The sequence below is a fragment of the Lasioglossum baleicum genome, chromosome 2 (genome assembly GCF_051020765.1).
Source record: "Lasioglossum baleicum chromosome 2, iyLasBale1, whole genome shotgun sequence".
Lineage (NCBI taxonomy): Eukaryota > Metazoa > Arthropoda > Insecta > Hymenoptera > Halictidae > Lasioglossum > Lasioglossum baleicum.
The window spans coordinates 13163821-13183027 of NC_134930.1; the positions used below are offsets into that span (position 1 = coordinate 13163821).

Sequence of the window (19207 nt, forward strand, 5' to 3'; positions counted from 1 at the left end):
TCGACTCAACGTGGCGTGAACTCCCTTAGAGTTCGAATAATAGTGCAAGGCCAACATTATTTCGCACTGTCATTTCTCGTAGCCGGGCTTTTGGCCAAATTCTCCATCCTTTCCACGATGACATCGCCTTGAACTTTCTATTATTGCCTCACTAGCAACTCTGCTCACAGTCTCGAGTACTCATCATTAGAGTGTGCTCTTCAATCACAGTTCTAATATTACGAATGACTGTAATTCTTCATGGAATTTCTTTGGTTGCATATTTTTCAACAACCTCGTTTCTGCATTCGACGTTCGTACACGTGGCTTAATGCGTTTCATTTATTTGTGTAAAATTGTTTAAATATGAAGTCGATATTAACGATTTAACGCAGGAATTTCGTATCAAATTGAAAGTAAATATTAGCTGCAGTGTTTATACACACTTCACTCGTTGATTTATGGATTTTTCTCGTCGACAGTGACGTACGCACCAGAAGTTTATACGCATTTTGTTCAGTGCTCTGTACAAATAAAAAAAGGAATAAAATAAAAAAAACCTTTTATGGTTTTCATTTGCGCGAGGATTCTAATGGATCTCTGGAGAGCTCGTTCCCTCGAACAGAAAATTACGTTTCCCCGACTTTCGAAATGACACCTCTCCTCCCTCGTCTGCAATCGAAATCACGCAATGGAATAAGAAAGTCCGGATACGTAAAAGAAGTGTCGCAAGAAACGTACACCGATTTCTACCGCTGTCGTAACCTGTTTTCTAATTACATGCGGATTTAAAAGAGGAGTCGAAAACGTAAGAGAAGTTCTCCAATTTTGGTTTCTCAGCAGACATGGAGGAGATTATGTCGTTGCAGAGGGTCCTTGGAAAGAGTTGAGCAATTTCGTATACTGGGTACCTCAAAAATTTATTTCCTTTAAAAGGGTGATTCCTAAGATCATTTGAAATAACCTTTTCCTTTACGAAAATGTTCTCCGTAGCTTCGTTAAGGAATTATTAAGGAAAAACCACGGGCCAATCAGAGCGCGGCTAGCAGACGGTTTCCGGCTCTGCGACTGGTCTCGCTGAGCGTAGCGTTGCCATTGGCTGAGCCAGAATCCGTCTGCTAGTCGCGCTCTGATTGGTCCGTAGTTTTTCCTTAATAATTCCTTAAGGAAGCCGCAGAGAACATTTTCGCAAAGGAAAAAGTTACGTCAAATGATCTGAGGAATCCCTTTCGAGGAAGTACACTTTTGGGACACTCTGTATAGAGAGAATTAAAGAAGCAAGATCACTTATACGTCCTTCGTGTTCGCAAAACTGGCTCAAGGATACTAGAATCGAAAAAGAAATGTTATTTGATTTACTGATAGCTAGTTTACTAGTTGATCGTTCTCAGATTGCAGAATTTTATGCGTATTGTTGAACTTGTGTGTGTTACCATGTTGTTTCCTGGTATAATTTTTTCAAAGGAGAAAGTAGTGATAAGCTGATCATATCAATATTTGCACGTCAATAATCCGTTTCGAGCACGATTAAAATAATGCTGTAAATGTATAAAACTCGCACGCCTGGCTGATTAATGCGCTGCAAAATTTACGTATTAATGGTGTACACAATTACTTGAAACTCGATATAGAAGAGGTTTGCTGGACTGTAATGAGGCTCTTATTGCACCTACATTCTAATTTGATTTTGAATCGAGCGAACACGGTTCCGCTTAATTCCACGATCAGTTAATGCTAAAAACATAATTTTCTATTTCTGTTTGCTTTTGAAAAATCATTTCGGGAGATTTCAAAGTTGAATTTGACACTGTTTACCGTAGCCAAGGATAGTTTCATGAATTCAATCACAGAAATGTCCAATATTATAAAGCTCCGTAAATCAACTGTCCTGTTGACAAAGAGTTGCCTGTTGGCTGCTGGCGACACGAAACGCGTGGTTTTTCGTGGCATAGAATTCGCAATGTCAGCTCCGTTCCAATTGTGTCGATTCACGAAATAATCGGTTTACGAGTTAAACATGCAAAAATCCAATTGTCATGATCGCGTAAATACCAAATCAATGGGATAAATACTGTGGGTTGGCAAGAAAGTAATTTCGGTATTTTGAGGTGAAATAGAGGCTAATATTTTTATTCAAGCAATGAACTTTAATGAATAAGATATTTTCCCTTTTGTTTGATGATCTTTTGTCAAAAAGAACAAACAAGAAAATATTTTATTGATTAAAATTCATCGCTTGAATAAAGCAATTCGGTTTTATTTCACCTTAAAATACCGAAATTACTTTCTTGCCAACCGAATGCTATCCTACAATTGATATATTAAATTTTATATGTTAAGAATGAAATATTACAATTTGTCGACATTCTACATTTAAAAAATTGTTAAATTTTGTTTATACACAGCCCATTTCCATTATTTTATTCGTTTGTAATAAACGAAAGAGAACACGCATAGATTTAAATAATCTTGTACCATTCTTGGCTTTATCGGAAATAACTTTTTCTTTATTTAATTGAACTCTATATGTACTGTCAGAGATCTTATTTTCAATTCTGTCTCGTACAATTTTCACGATAAACGTACTCGCGCTTTTTCAAACGAATTGCCGAATAGTTTGTATTATTATGTAGTAAAATATTGAAATCGATGAATGCCTCTTGCATGCACAACGTGCTATAAGTTTTAAATAGACGCATCTTTCTTGCCAATCGGGGAGTACGTGACAGGTAATTGACAGTTGTTGGTACATTGCCCTGACGTATGGTAGTGTCGCTAACTTTTGATGGCGTACCGGGCTCAAGACATCTCGGTCGAAACGCTTTGCGTAACTACTATGGACTATTGCATATATTTCCATTTATCAGATACTTCTTCAAAGTGTTTGAACGTTCATAAAGTGTACTGACATTGTAAAGTACTCCAAATTTCTCAAGATGTTTTGAAAACTGCTGAAAGCTCCAAAAAAGTACATCAATTCTTCAGTTCGCGTATCTAAATGTAAAATTTGAGAATTTTCAAAACGTTCCGCAGTATTGTTGAATTAATATCCTGTCGAATAACACTGTACCTTCGATCGAAATAATCCGTCAAGAGTTTTGACTGAAATCCGATCAAGTTATAATTTTTCAAGAGACAAAAAGAAGCTTTTAGAATGGTCAGAATTCATATAGTAAATTCTCCACGAAATCGATAAAAGAATCTGAAATCTGAACGCAACGCGATCGCTCTTCTCCGACGAGAAGTATCAAAGAGGATGACCATGAGAGGATCGCGTCAGCAGCACAACTGTCTCACGCCGTTTCCTGTATGCCACGATCCAACGCACACACGAACGCACGCGTATCAACAGCGAATGAGATCGCGCGTAAACAATCAACAACAAAGTAACACATTAGAACGTTGGCACGTTTTCGTGTTGTCTCCACACGGACCACTACACTTCCCAGTGCGCATCGGTGGGATGGGACGAACAGCATCAAGCATCCATAGATCATCGAAGACAATGAACTCGTTTAATTCGAAGATGGTATTCTCGAGCAGCTCGTGTCGCGCGGAGACAGTCGTCAATTTCACACGCTGCTCGATCGGATGAGTTTCGAGGGTGTATCCACGATCTAACGATCATTCCGTTGTCGTTTCAGCGGCCCCGGGGCTCTCGAGTGACACGCGCCGTCGACGATGATCGCCGACCTTTGACCGACGCAACTCAAAGTCGGTGTTCCTCTACTTTGTCGCTGGCGAACCGAATAACCGTCCCGGACTGCTTTAGTGTCTTCCTTTAGTCTGCGGCCACCACCTCGTCGACGCTGCTCGTCATCGTCATGGACGATCGTGCCAAGAATAACTCTACACGAAATCCAGGGATCTTGCCAAGAAAAAAGTTTCGCTGCGAAAATCCACCGGCACCACCTCCCTGTTTTCATGATTAATTCGCTGATCGAGCAGCCGCTTTTCATCGAATTATCGTTGATCGATCGACGATATTCGCAGACGGAGCCGGAGACAAGTGGCGCAGGCTTTCTCGGATCTTTCCCAGCGGATTCCGCGGTTGCGGTCGCGATGGGGTTCGCGAAACGCGACGGCAACTGTCGACGCGCTCCTGTAAAGCTGGCGATCTACCAGCTAGGGGCTAGCGCCTGGCCAATTCCTCCTTTTACGACGTTACTGGCGCGCTGCGCTGGTCACGTCTTCAAGGTAACACCGGTTGCTTCGCCCGGTTTTAGTGGTTTCTATCATTGTGCTGCAGGTTTTTTTTAAAGAGTTATTTTTTTTCAGTATGAGGACAACATTTACAAACAATAAAATTTACCGAATTTAGATACACCAAGCATTTATTCGGTTGGCAAGAAAGTAATTTCGGTATTTTAAGTGAGATAAAATCGAATTTCTTTTTATTCTAGCGATGAACTTTAATCAATAAAATATCTTCTTGTATATTCTTTTTGGCAAAAGATCATCGAACAAACGGGAGAATATCTTATTCATTAAAATTCATTGCTTGAATAAAATAAACTACTTTCTTGCCAACCCAATATTTCGTATGTCCTTATACGAGGACGCCATATTCACATTTTTCGATTCCAAATTAACCCTTTTCCAGGTCTTATTCACCTTTTTGCAGGTTTGTTCACCCTTTTGCAGATCAAATTCACATAAATTTGTTTTCTCAAGCTACACCACCGCTCAGAAGTATAGGGACACTTATCGTTGAAATTTGTATACTATTCGATTGTTATTAAACGATATTTATTGTTCACAGAGCTGGGTAAAATAGAATTTGAAATAGAAAATAGTTATTAGTATTTTAAGTATTTAAGCCTTTGCACTCGGAGATATTTTAACTGGAAAATTAAACATTTCTTCTGATCCAGAATATTTCTATTCCCTATGATTTTTTTGAAATTTTATGGATATGAAATTGATATAATACCTCATACAATACCTAAATGTTTAGTAATTGATTAGATACCGATATATATATAATAAGGTAAACAATATTTTGAATAATGGTACAGCAATTTTTAGTGGTGCCTCAGAGTCACCATTCGAGTGCTAAGGGTTAAATTTTATGCATCAATTGCAAGAAACAGGAGCAAAATATAAATTTATATTATTCATTAATATAATTCTATTATTTGCACTACGCTAGAATTAATAATGAAAAATATAAATTGATATTTAACTGCTGTGTCTTGCAATTGATGCATAAAATTGTTATTTTGCATGAAGATGCGGAGTCTAGTAATGATTATTCTCGATAGTGCATATTGTAACACTTTTCGTGTGTTTACTGCAGCTGCAGGAAGTTTGTATTCGAAAAGTGAATATAGGAGATTAAATGGTGATTAGAGTTGCGACGATGTCTTAACATTACTTGATTGTCTGAATTGTACGTACTACTTTCTACGATTTACTGGAACTGCAGGAAGTTTATTTTCGACAAATGAACGACGGTATAGAGGATGAAACAATGATTAATGTTCTCGCGTTGCCTTCGAGGTAACATTACTCGGTTTTATCGATTGTTCTACTTTTTTTTGTGTTGACCAGGATTGCAGGAAGTTTGTTTTTGAAAAATAACCGACGCAGGGGATCGAATGACTATTAGAGCTCTGATGTCATCTTCGAGGTTAGGTTATTTGATTGTACTCTCAGTTATACTGCTTTCTTCAGATTTACTGGGAAAACATGTTCGCGAGCGATGCACAATGGCCGACAATGGGAGATTAAAGTGTTACGAGAATTGTGATGACGTCTTAAAAGTAACATTTTCTGATCCTCCCGAATTTACTGCGGTCTAAAAATAACAAATAAGTTGGTACTCTCAATGATGCCGTAAAATCAGGTCCCAAGAAAGTCGAAGGATTAGAACAGCATTGATGTAATTAATTAATATAAACTCTCAAAGATGTTAGATAGAATACATACTTAACGAAGAACAGATCTGTGCAAACCATAAATGTTGTAATTTCGAACAAAAGTGGATCGCAGTTAGTTTTCAATATTTAAATAGAGATCGAATCGAAACTACTTCCATGAAAAATTATTTTAATCGTCAAATCTCGACTGGAGTTAAATAAGTTCTTAATGTGATATCTCGAACTTTATCTGGATATTTTTCCGCAGATTGCTGGACGGATTTTAATCATAATAAGGGAACGTCGTATTTAGTTCTCCTTTTAACCTTCACTATGCGTACATATATTCTAATGTTAATCCTGTACTGGGATGTAATCACATCCCCTACATGTTTTTAGTGCAAACCGCAAAGAAAAAGCTTGGACTGCCCAAGTATTTGTGAAATTTGATCGATTTTCATGAGGGTAGGTATGAAAAGATTCAAAAATTGAATTCAATATAGAGAAATTCTCTGCAAATAAAAATAATAAATTTAATCATTTCAATTCTTTCTTGTGAAACATTCGGCAACGTTTCATGTACGTTTTTATTAGTTTGGGGTGCGTTTACACCCCCCTATACGCATAGTGAAGGCTAAACGGCTCGTTATCAACGCGTCACGTACGAGCTTACTAAAGATGAAATTCATTTCGCTTTGAAATTATAAGGCTCTGAACATATGGCGAAGAAAAGGCCGCGATACGTTCAAAAGGTTGCATCGAGGACAGTTTTCGTTAATGGAATTCAGGCTGCACGAAGAAACGACGCATTCGAACGTAATTTCCTAAATGGCAACAGAAGGAAAACGATTAATTAAAGAAATGAAAGAGGCACACGCGAATCCTCGATGACATTGAGCTCCTCCGAATTAATTCGGGTCGCAAATATTGATTCGCAACCGTCTATTGTCTCCTTTGTACGGGTTAGCGACTAAATGGACTTGTTCTCCAATTACATCCTAATTAGAGACCGAATAGAATTTCTATTTTAAATAACAAGCTCGCGAATTCCCTCTCATCGACGTGACATATTTTGCCAATGATTTAACAATTTATTGTTGATTGTTAAATCTACGATTTCGAAATACAGTGAGCCACGACAGTATTCGAACGCTCTTTAAAACAGAATATATTTTAAATTTTCATTAAGGATCCTAATAAAAAAGTTTGAACAAATGCCTTTTTTACTTTTGCATGTAACCTTATAAATTATAGTTTTTGGAAAATCTGTTTTGCATATCGTTCCATAAACCAGTGCTTCTAATTGATTATAAAAAATCAGATCGCGCGCGCGTTTCGTACAAATATAAGAAAGTTATTCTGTTTTAAAGGGCGTTCGAATACTTTCGTTACCCACTGTATATATTCAGTGGAATTTTGAGTTTTACGTTATTAGAAAGTGCTGGTGGTAAACGGAAGTGTTGTAAAAATAGGAAAGCATAAATAGTATAGGCAGACTTCGATCAGAATTCCTTTCGGCGCTACAGTTATTGATTATCCTGGTTTACTAACAAATACAGCTGCTATCGTACACACGGTTAATCGATAATATCTATTGTCCGGATTATTATTGCGTAACAGCAGAAACAACTTCTTGCTGTAATGAATTTTTTAAAGAGGTTATGCACACTACATTTTTGTTCAATACGTCAGTCGAATGATTTCAATTCGTCGAAGAAGTTTGCGAAGACTATGATCGAACAAAAACGAATAAACATTGCCTTCTCAAATTCAAAGACAAATCTGTGAACGACGTTTAGTGTGTGTTATCAGAGAATCAAATAAATCGTCGTCCATCATTCTTCACTTCTAAAAGTTATTTAAAGTTGTCCGCAAAGCTTTCGCGGCGCAACACAAGTTTAAACGCATTTCCACATGATTTTCTGCAGCGCCGGTAAGGGGTGTTTATTTATAATGCAACTATATAGGTCGAGGTCTAGGATCAATCAGTAGAACATGGAATCGCTCGTTTTATTAACTTCCAATTACGTCTAGTAATATTAATCTTCAAATTGTTTTCGGAAAAATGTGATTGTTTCTTCTACGTGTTTGTCGACGTTCTGTTGAAAAAGTATGTCATGAAATAAACAGCATGAAAATATGTTCCACGTTTCTAACGTTATCTACACTCTGATAAATCTCGCAAGCTTGAGTCAGTGTTTGGCTCGTTTCTTTCGTTTCTTTATACAATTCTACAAAATTTATTTGCAAGTGATTACGTCATTCTTTGCATGGGAACGTATCTCGAAGGATTTTTCGAAATCTTAAGCCTTTGCACTTCTTTGTCGAGTGTGACTCGACATCAGAGATAGAAAAATGTAAAGGAAACGGGTTTTTATATGTATTTGGTTCTTCTTTTATTTATTTAATTTCCTATTTTTTAGTCAAAAACAAACAAGTGCCACGGATATAAACTACAACAAAGTTTGAGAGCTACATTTAATATAATTAGTAAACAAAATTGTTTAAAACGAGTAGCTGCCAAGCAGAGCTGGGGAAAATAGTATTTTAAATAGTAAATAATCCTATTTATTTTTTAAAGTATGCGTACAACTTTGAAAATAAACTATTTTATTTGATGTGGTAATTTTTGAAAATAAAATAATTTATTTGAGAGAGGCAGTAATTTTTGAAAATAGTATTTTATTTGAAGAATATATTGCAAACATTTGTATTTTGTCTTTCTTGTTAATTTTATTTATAAGTACTATTGCTGAAAATAATGGTCCGGATTCAGTGCATTTTGTGTTTCAGATTGTCAAAATAGAAATATTTTATTTTCTGGATCAAATTGTTGAAATAGAAATATTTTATTTTGAGGTTTAGATTGTTAAAACAGAAATAATTCATTTTGCAAAATAAAATCTAAAATATTAAATAGTATTTGAAATATTTGTTTCGCCAAATAATGCCCACCTCTGCTGTCAAGGAACTGCCCTTTGAAGTAAATTTCAAATATATAACACTTTAAATAGTAGGGAACTGTTGGCAATAAAATTGAAAAATAATTCGGAGTGCAAAGAGTTAAAAATTGTTGGTTTCACAAATGTGTGAAATAAAGAGTCGACCTTGTTTCGTTAAATTGTAACATGTAAAGAGATTCTAGGTGTTTCTAGTGAAATAAAAAAATTTTCACTATTGTTTTAAACAAATGCAAGGTTTCATAGCAGGGAAAAATTGAAAAACTTGACAGAATTAGGATATAGTCCCAAGTGCCGCCTTTACGGACCCATTCTAGAAAGGCAAATGAAATCTTTCATTTCGCTCCTATTCTCAATCTTTTGGTTGCAATGTTACACAGGTGCTCGACAGATGGCATTGAAACAGAATTAAAATTTAATTATGGGATGGTATTATATTAAATCCAGATTACTGTCTCGCATGCGGTAAGTAGGCACACATTAATCGAGTGAAATCTGTCCGTCTGGTTATCATGATAATAATTATTGCCGGTGAATAGCATGCGAAGATCAAAGAAAAATTATTGTAATTCCAGATTGCTACAGTGCTGAACGAAATTACTGACACAGTATGAATATCCACGACTATAAACGGAATTGGACTGAAAGTTCGTTTTCCAAAATCAATGTATTTTAGATTATGGCTGTGTTTCCGTTTACGTCCGTGCTCAGAATTGGATGAAATTTTGGGAATAGGTTCTTTTTTTACTAAAATGATGATTGTCAGAAGGATTTTTGGCGACTCGAAAAAAATTTTTTTATCATTTCAATGTCAGTCCCTATCATATCGACAAAATTTTTTTACTATTTTAATGTCACTCTAGAGTCTAACTAGGGGTGGCATTAAGAATGGTTCAAATAGATCACATGTTTGAATTTTTATGGCGCTATGAGGTCAACAAAGCTGGTGATGATCCATTTTTGCAATTAATTAAAGATATTAAATATACGTATATTCTGGAAATTAATATAAAATGTTTTCAAAATTTCAATTGTTAAACCAATTAATTGAATATCTACAATGGGAAGATTATGCGATCAGAATTAGGTCCACGCATACGAAAATACAGGAGTGGTGTCGGTAAGGTAGGGAGTGACATTGAAATGGTAAAAAAAATTTTTCTAGCCGCCAAAAGTCCTTCTGACAATCATCATTTTAGTAAAAAAAGAACCCATTCCCAAAATTTCATCCAATTTTGAGCACGGACGTAAACGGAAACTTCGCCCAATAGATATAAATTTTCTCCGTTTTTAGGAAATTATACGAACTACAAAAAAGTTTCAATCACTGGAACCGTAAAATAAATCGTAGGGCAAGGGGTTGATGTTACTAGTACCTTTACCAGAAATTCGTGAATCTCTCTATGCACAAAAGAATTATTATACTATAAATATGTTATAATCCACATATAATAATATTATAATATATTCTACATACTGTAAGACTAGTTTTACGAGAATCGTCGAAATGACCGGCTCTAATATTTTTAATTTTAATTTTAATTTATTTCTTTGGGTATATATATTATAGTTATTTCGATAAACTAATGCAAAATAGTCACTTGCAGTGCTCCGTAAACCTAGAGTTAATGAAACGACTTCACCGTACGCTAAATGGTATACCAGATGAGATTGATATTAACTATTATATAAATATTAGCAAATATTGTTTTATCTACGAGATCTACAAGTTCGACTTTTTCTGAAATGCAATATTCTACCATTTGAACTTTAAAAGTCAGTAGAACGATTGCGAGAGATACTATAAACGTTACACGAGTCACGGACAACGTAGGTACGACTATTTGTTTCATTCGAGGAACAGAAAAGTACGGATAAAACGAGACTAACGCGTGCGAGGGAGACGCGATCGAAGAATGTTTTCGATTCCAGGAACGAGAGACAGCCAGCGACGAAAAAGGGGCAACTCTGTCGCTCATTGTAGAAGGGTACCGTGTTATAGGATGTACCCCACCCCATGACCCAGACCTAAATGCGAATGTGAAAATGCGTCACAGAATGAAATCCCGGCGACCTTGTTAAAATCAAGCTTATCCATCCAGCTTGCAACCCTCTTCCGCTCAACTCCACTCTATATACTTTATTGTGCCCACTCTTCCCTTTCCTCTCGCCCTAATCCTTAGTGTGGATTTATAGTGGAGCTGCGAGCATCGATGATAGCGACGCGGTGAAAACAAACCAACATTCGTGACAACATTTCGACACATACCAATGAAAAAGTACATATGTATTTTCTTTGTTTTTCTTTTTTTTTCACCGCACAGCTCACCTCGCTGCTCCACTATAAATCCACCCTAACACTCGTGCGCGGATTCTCGGGATTTGTCCAGTTTCAAAACACGCAAACAATGGTTCCAATATTACATGGTGATCCCATGGTAGTGCGGCGTAGTTCTGGCAGCGTTGCACGTCAAGTGGGGACTATTTTATGGTAGTTTCACTGCGAAGGTCAGCGAGATTCAAGGCGCTCTCCTCGTGCGCTTCAACCCTGTACCTAACCCTCCGTAACATCTTTATTGGTAACTATGATTCATCGAGTTTACTTTGAAACGCAATTTCCATAGAAATTTTATCGATTGCATTATTTAACCCCCATCTGTCCCTCGTGTCAACATGACGCGTTTTCCATCAGATTTTTAATAAGATTCTTTTCTTGTACAATTCGTGAGGTTGTAGAAATATTTTCTTCGGAAAGCGTTTCTGTTATTATTGTTATTATAGGTAGTATACATAAAGGTATATACAGTGGCGAGCATATAAATAAGGAAATTTATCCACAATTATACAGTTAGGAGCAAAACTGATCACACACTTCAATTTCTTTGTACGGCTAGAAGAATTAGTTTAGTAAATGACGTCTAAAAAGTATGTTGAAAAAATGCATATGGTCGGAATTGTGGAAAACGATAGTAAAAATTGATTTTTACAACCTTTTTTAGCTGGGCCGATAACGAGAATTTAAAAGATGTGTTTGGTCAACTCGTATAAATCATGTACGTTCTGAAAATTTCATTGAAATTGGTTTACGAGTTATAAACGATCAAAAGTGGTAAAAATGGCAATTTCTCCAGATTTTCGGCCTTTTTACTTTTGATCGTTTATAGCTCGTAAACCAATTTAACCGATCTCAATGAAATTTTCAGAGCGTATATAATTTATACGAGTTGACCAAACAGATCTTTTAAAATTTTCGTTATTGGCCCAGCTAAGAACGTAGTAAAAATCAATTTTTACTATTTCTTTCGCAATTCCGACCAAATGCATTTTTTCAAAATATTTTTTAGACGTCATTTACTAAACTAATTCTTCTAGCCTTAGAGAGAAATTGAAGTCGTTTGGTCCATTCATAAAGAAGTTATTCCGATTTAAAGTGTGTTGGAATCAGTGCTTACTGTATATGCTCACCACTGTACTACGTCAGTCTGGTTTAGGGCTCGGTAGTTGCAGTGGTAAAGCTCCCTTTGAATCACGTTACACTAGATTACTAGATGAACAGATTTCAGGTCGGTCTACTGGCAACAGAATAATCCCAGTTGGCCACGTGATTGACCCAGTAGAATTGTTCCTCGAATTTGCGCGAGAAAAGTACATAACCACTTCCGGCGAGCTACGCGCATATTTCACCGATTGTTTGCCGTAGTACGTGTCTCGTCTTTCCATGAATCAGATTGCCTCTAGCCGTTTACAATGATCCTCGTTCTCCCCGAATCCTTTGGTCTGGTTTCCGGTGTGCGCGGGCGAGCTGTACCTCCTGGGAATTCATCGATCGGCACACCATACTCCCACGACAGGGGCAAGGAAGGATACCGTTGGACCGGGAGATCCCAGTGAACCACCGTTTCAAGGGGAAATCTACATAAACGGATCGTCGAGCACGTGGGATGCACTTCCCGGTTTGATTTCAAGCTCCGGGCTCACGCGACCCGGAAAACGATTATGATTCCAGCTCGGCTTCCGCGTTTTCATCGCTCGTGCGCTGTCGTTGTCGTTGTTGTCGCACAGGACTCGACACACGCCATATATTTAGCCATCCGGATTAATCCGCGTACGCGCGTCGCCGCTCGAAAATATTCGATTAGTCGCCAGTTTACGAATAAAAATGAAACGCAAATTAAAATACACGATTTAACAGTCTGCCGTAACGTGAACGCAAGGATGAATGCACATAGTGTATACAGGATCGACTCGTGTTCCAATCACATTGGAATATTAGGTTGTTTCTTTGTTGTTTATTTGGACACAGAGTATAAAAATCGTGAATTTATTATTCCACGTCTACACCGATTCAATGAAACGAATATAAGCTATTAGGTGTGCAAATAATTTGCTTCCCCTTTTTTTTCAACGATCATAACTTCCGACTGAATTCGAATTACTTCCCGATTTTGGTTCCATCTGAAGGAGCGTTCTTTTAGTTTCAAGAAGAGTCTTGATGAGCGCTCCGAGAGTTTCCAGTTCTATGCAACAATTTCAAGCAATATGCTAATTACGCTTTGCATTCCAGCTTAGGAAATCAGCTGTCAAGGCTACGGAAATGGTTTGTGTGGCACTGAGTGAGAACACTATCTTACAGAACATGCAAAAAGTGGTACCAAAGATTTAAAGCAGGAAATTTTAATTTGGAAGACGACGATCGTTCAGGTGCACCGCGAAAGTTCGATGACGGTGAGTTAGAGGAATTGCTCAACGAAAATCCGACCCAGACGCAAGAAGAATTGGCAGAAAGATTGGGGGAGTCACCAAACAAGATTTTATTATATTTTATGTAAGAAAGGGGAAAGAACTTATTTGCACACCTAATACATTGGGAACAAGACAAAGACTAACGGGTCTACAAGAACTACGATCAAAAATATGTTTACAATAAGACTGTGAATGGTTCCAAGCGACATCAATTGTATAGTTACAAAAATAATATAATAATATACTGTAGAAATAATCTAATTTGCCATTGCTGTTAACAAATCTAACACGGTAAGTCCCTACCAATGAAACGCAGATTTTCAGGGAGTTTCGAATAATGTGTTTGTTGTTTAGAAACGTACAATTGACTTTTGGATCGATTTTGATGCTGAATCGGAGTATATTAAAGTCAACTTCACTGGAAGAAGTTAAACGTATGATTTGCAATTATGTTCCGATCTTAAAATCCTACTCCCGAGATTGAATATGGTTGGAAGAGAGAGTTAATGCAATTCGAGGCTCATTAATTTCGCGAAGGGCTTTAAACAAGCCCGAATATGTGCTCGTAAGCAAACTTCAGCTTCCCGAAAATGATATTTCGAGTTTAATGGATACATTCCCGCGTTAGACTTATTGAGAGCGACGCAGACCCCGGTGATAGCTAATTTTCGAGCGAACCAGTGACTCGTTGGTAAAACGATCTGATTATTGGTGGCACGGTAATCTGATGATCTCCGGGCTAGTTTAAATCGACCGGCACCCCTTCTCGTTTACGCACTGGCACTTATTTATAAATATATTGCCAGGCTGCATCGATTTAACCGGCTTATACGTACCCTCCTTCGCCAGGAAAGCTTTCGCGAAAGCGCTTTATCATCCGCAGACGTTCGTCTCTCATCGCGGCAAGAAAATGGAACGGGACAGGACGCGAAGAAATTAATGCGCCCGAAGAGAAGGTATTCCGGGAGAAGTCGAAAGAGCAATCCGTTACTACATTGTCACCGAGAGCTCGACTCACTCTTCCGACGAAGAAATTCGATGGAGTGCTCGGAAGCACGGCCAGATAAACGTTATTAGTTATCGCCCGAGATTATTAATTGTTTCAACTCCGGATCGGAGCGCATTGTGACATCGTTCGTAAATACCGTTTTTTATTAGACCGGTTATAATTACTGGAATACTTCTATAAACACCGTTTATAAAAGTATGCTACAGTTTGGCGAGATCGATTCTTCTGGGACCCCTCTTTTAGTCCCACCCGCGTCTTCAAAAATTCAGTCAGCAGGTAATATGTTAAGAACATACAGGGAAACACCGTTTATATGAACTAAATGTTAGCAGTGTCTGGTTAACTGAACTCTAGCTGAGCGAAATCCTCCGATATGAACGTGAACTACTATTAGATGAACGAAAAATCCTATGTGATTATATGAACCACCTGATTATATGAATTGTAGTTCTAAAATGTGGAGAATGGAGTTCCACTATTTGTCTGTACCTATTTTTATTTTCTTTGTGTTTTGAACAAGTCTACTGAAACAAACACGTAAGTACAGGGTGCACAAAAAGCGATAATCGTCCATCCTAGTGCACATTTGTAATAAAAACTTGCCTTATAGTCATATATCCTGGTTGCACAAGTAAATCCTCTATAGTCGCAAAAGCCTCGGGGAGATTCGTTTGCAAAGTTCGTAGGCGGACACTATTTTTTGAGCTTCAAAGGCCGAGCTGAACGTAGAGAAGGACAGCGCGTGGCCGAAGCGACTGCGGCTCTCCGCGTCCCTTTCTTTCCCATACGCTGTCCTTCCTTGCCCCCAAAACGTTCATCGTCAATTAAACCACTAAATACAGTTGAAATAATATCGTGTTTGGTCTAATAGAAAAATGCCATAAATATATTGGTGAAAGTTTCATAAAACAAATAAGTAATAATAAATTGAACTGTGTGCCGGCGACTACGACTCTCCACGTCGCATTAGTAGTGGTTCACTCCGATATACCCGAGCCGAGATCACATTACTACAGTGGGGAGGGGATATTTTTTTGCGTTTATCGTGTACGGCCTTTTTGCGACTATAGAGGATTTACTGTATTAGGTTGCTCCAAAAGTTTCTTTCGGAACGTGTTCCTTTAACACTAAACCTACCGCCACCGGTCAAAATGACCGGTTCCAGATTTTGTATTTTACAATTATTGATATGATAAAAATGGTTTCATGAGAAATAATGGTGTAGATATCTTTATTGGAACTTGTATTATACAATAGGGAGCCGCACAAAGTCAGAATAAAATCAATCTTGTAATTTTTATAGGGGAGCATGTACCAGTTACATTTAAGGCTCGGTAGGTTTAGTGTTAATGTTGCTAAATAAATATGAACAATGCGATAATCTTTATGTTAATGTTTTAGTACTTCCTAACATGAATTTGCATTGTGTGCATGAATCGGAAACCAACTTTTGGGACAGCCTAATATTTATTTAGCAATATTAAAGGAACACATTCAGAAACAAAACTTTTGGAACAACCTAATTGACCTATTACATAAGAGCCAAAATCTTATGCTTTAGTAGGATTATTAATCCTACATTATAAAATACTGATGTAAAGTGTAGGTACTTACAAACTTTTCAGGATCCTCTGTTCCTACGTCGGATCCACAGCACACATTTACGCGAATCACTAAACACTAGGCAATACACTTTCCATAATCGTGAGAGCGAACGAGAAGAGTCACACCGGCAACGATCAAAATGGTTCTGCGATTGTCATCTCGGTTTTTTTCGTCAATGGTTACGGGTGGATTTAGAGGTGGGGAAATGTACCGTTTGTTAATTGGTCGCGGTGTATCGAAAGCTATAGGTTGAGGGGTGGGAAGTGAGGAGAAATGCAAAAAGCGGGGCCCTGACTGTCCTCAAGGACATTAGAGAGCGAGAAAAGGGCTCTCAGTCCTAGACGTGTGGTTTTTTGAGTGAGTATTGAGGACACCGACCACCTGTGTCCCCCGAGTTCCACACTACCCCTTCTGGTTGTACGTAAATGTATTTTTTCCCACATCTTTAAAGAAAAAAAAAAGGTTGGGGAGTGGGAAACTGTCAAGGAAATTCCTTTTCGTATTGTCTTCGGTCGTCAATGGCGTAATTTACGTGTGTATGTCGCTTCGGTGGATCCGTCACACGTGTTGTCCATATGTCGGGGTTGAAGTTGTCGAAGCGCGATGGTTGTAAAATAATCGGCCAGTTCGGAGCCGATTTACATGCGTTTTTTGCCTGCTCGAACGTCCTTTATCGGCAGTAGTTGGGCCTTTGTACCCGCAGCAATAATATGAAGGGGTTCGCGACGGAAAATATATGATTCTCAAAAAATCAATATCTCGTGGAAACGATTTCCTTTGTTTCAATCGATCAGTCTTGATCGAATACATGGTATGCTGAGAGAGCAGAGTTTTCGCGTAGATATCGCAGTAAGATCGCAGAACTATTTTTTATTGGTCGGAGTAACTTCTTCGCATTTGCAGTCACGATTTCGGAGGATGTGTTGTGTAGTGTTTAGTGATCGTTTAAAATTTAGTATCGTGGTGTTTTGTGCTTCGAAAGTCAGGCACTATGGATTCGACGCTATGGATCCGACCGGAGGAACAGAAGATTCCGAAAAATTTGTAAATATACTTTACATTAGTATTTTCTAATGTAGGATTAGTATTCTTATATATAAAAACGGATATAAGGATTCAACCCTAGCACAGATTACCATTACTTCTTATACACACTGTACACTTTTCGCCAAATTATTACAACGTTTAATCGGAATCATACGTGACAAAAAAGTATCCCAGAAGAATCGATCTAACGATTAAAATAGAACAATGAAATAGCAACACTTACTGAGATCAGAGAGCGACACTTTCTCCAGGAAAGGATCAACGACAGGTAGCTGAAACAAGAAAATACAAAATGTTAGTCTACTTGTAAACACTCTTAAAATACGGGTAGTGTATTGTTCAAATTTAACACTAAAATCTACCATCACCGGTTCCTGATTTTTTATTTTACGATTATTGATATGATAAAAATAATTTCATGAGAAATGATTGTTTTATATCTTTAGTGGAGCACATATTACAATAGGAACTGCACAAAGTCTAAATAAAATCAATCTCGTCATTTTTATAAGGGAACATGTATCAGTTAATTTTAAGACTCGGTAGGTTTAGTGTTAAGAGAAAAATTGTTCAGTAATTATTGTCTGTTAAGTCTGTTTTAATGTTTCTCTCGAGTTTATTCGAGCGCGAATAGAACAAAGAGCAAGAATATGTACCAACGCCTTCTTCAACAGAGATTTCGGACTGAACGGTTGTCTCTTCTTCACGTTCGTCGCTATTTTCGAGTACCAACTCGAGAAGATACCGGAGGAGCTGGTACTGTGAGCCATCGCGGTGCCAGGAGTCTTTGCGACACTTCCGGTCGGTTCGCTGGTTTGCCGACGGAACAACATTTTCGCGATTCGATATGTACTTCGGTCGGGAATGCGTAACCACGGAATTTAACACGATTGCAGTCGTTCTAACACCTCGAGTCTCGAAAACCTTCGAGTACTCCGAAACTTCCGACGAGTTCTCTATCCGCCATATTGCTTGCCATCACTCAAACACTTTGTTAAACGAATCTTGTATAACTGACTTCAACGAACTTGATAGTTTTACGGTTCGGTAAACATTTCGTGATATCTTCAGGGCGAGTTTTCCACAGAAACATTCCGTTTTTTGGACGTTCCCTTGTCACACCGTTATCGCTGAACACATTCTTACAGGTTCGGCGAGGAAGTAATTGAACATCGAAATCAACAGGCAACTTATAAAGCACATTTTCAAATAGTTCTTTGCGTCTGATGGAATTAGTGCAACATATTTATATCCGATAAATTCGATGAGTTTTTAACATATTCATTCGTTATTCTAAAATTTTCTACAATAAAAATCATTAATGAAAAGTTGATTATTATTGAAATTTAAGATAATGTACATAAAATATAAAGAAAAAGAATTGGGGGAACAAAATTATTACAAAATATCGATTTTTATACATTTTGGTTACAACGAAAAATTGGATCCTTCTCGATAACTGTTATCGATGAAGAAAAACCGAAAATCAACCGAAAATTTGTTCTCTTGTTGGTAAATATTATCGTTGAGAGAAATTCATTTCGATCACTTATGACGGTTATCGATGATAATAGTTATAGATGAGAAAATTTATTTTGGTTGCTTATTTAATTATTGAGTTGTCTATACTCTTTTTCGGATGAAGCAAGCCTGTGAAATTCATTGAGAAGGTTTCGTACAACAAGACGAATTCAAGTCGTGGCACAACTATGCAGTTGAAATTAGAATGTAGAATCTTTAAAAAAAAAAGACGACTAATATTATTTATCTGCTCAAGCGGAAACTGAAAATCATTAAAACACGTCGAGGTCGTAGCACGCGTTTCTTTATGACTCGAACAAGTTTCCGGTGACGAATTTATTGCGAGTTCATAGAAATAATTACTCGGTCGAACACGCGTGTAGAATTTAGAAAATTATAAACAACATGCCATCACTCTTATACTCGTTTTAATGATTAAACTTCGCGGCGACTATGCTAATGGCGGCGGGAACCAGTTTTAA

The 19207-nt window shown here is 37.5% G+C and overlaps 1 protein-coding gene across 4 annotated transcripts in view; it reads right to left on the reverse strand.

Moving 5' to 3' along the window:
• The window catches only part of Snf4agamma (SNF4/AMP-activated protein kinase gamma subunit), a 180690-nt gene that overhangs the window by 14081 nt on the left and 147402 nt on the right, over nt 1-19207 (reverse strand). For all 4 annotated transcript variants that reach the window (XM_076439741.1, XM_076439734.1, XM_076439726.1 and 1 more), the window contains one exon: nt 17428-17476. In XM_076439741.1, coding sequence (XP_076295856.1) covers nt 17428-17476 — 49 coding nt within the window. The remainder of the gene's footprint in view (nt 1-17427; nt 17477-19207) is intronic.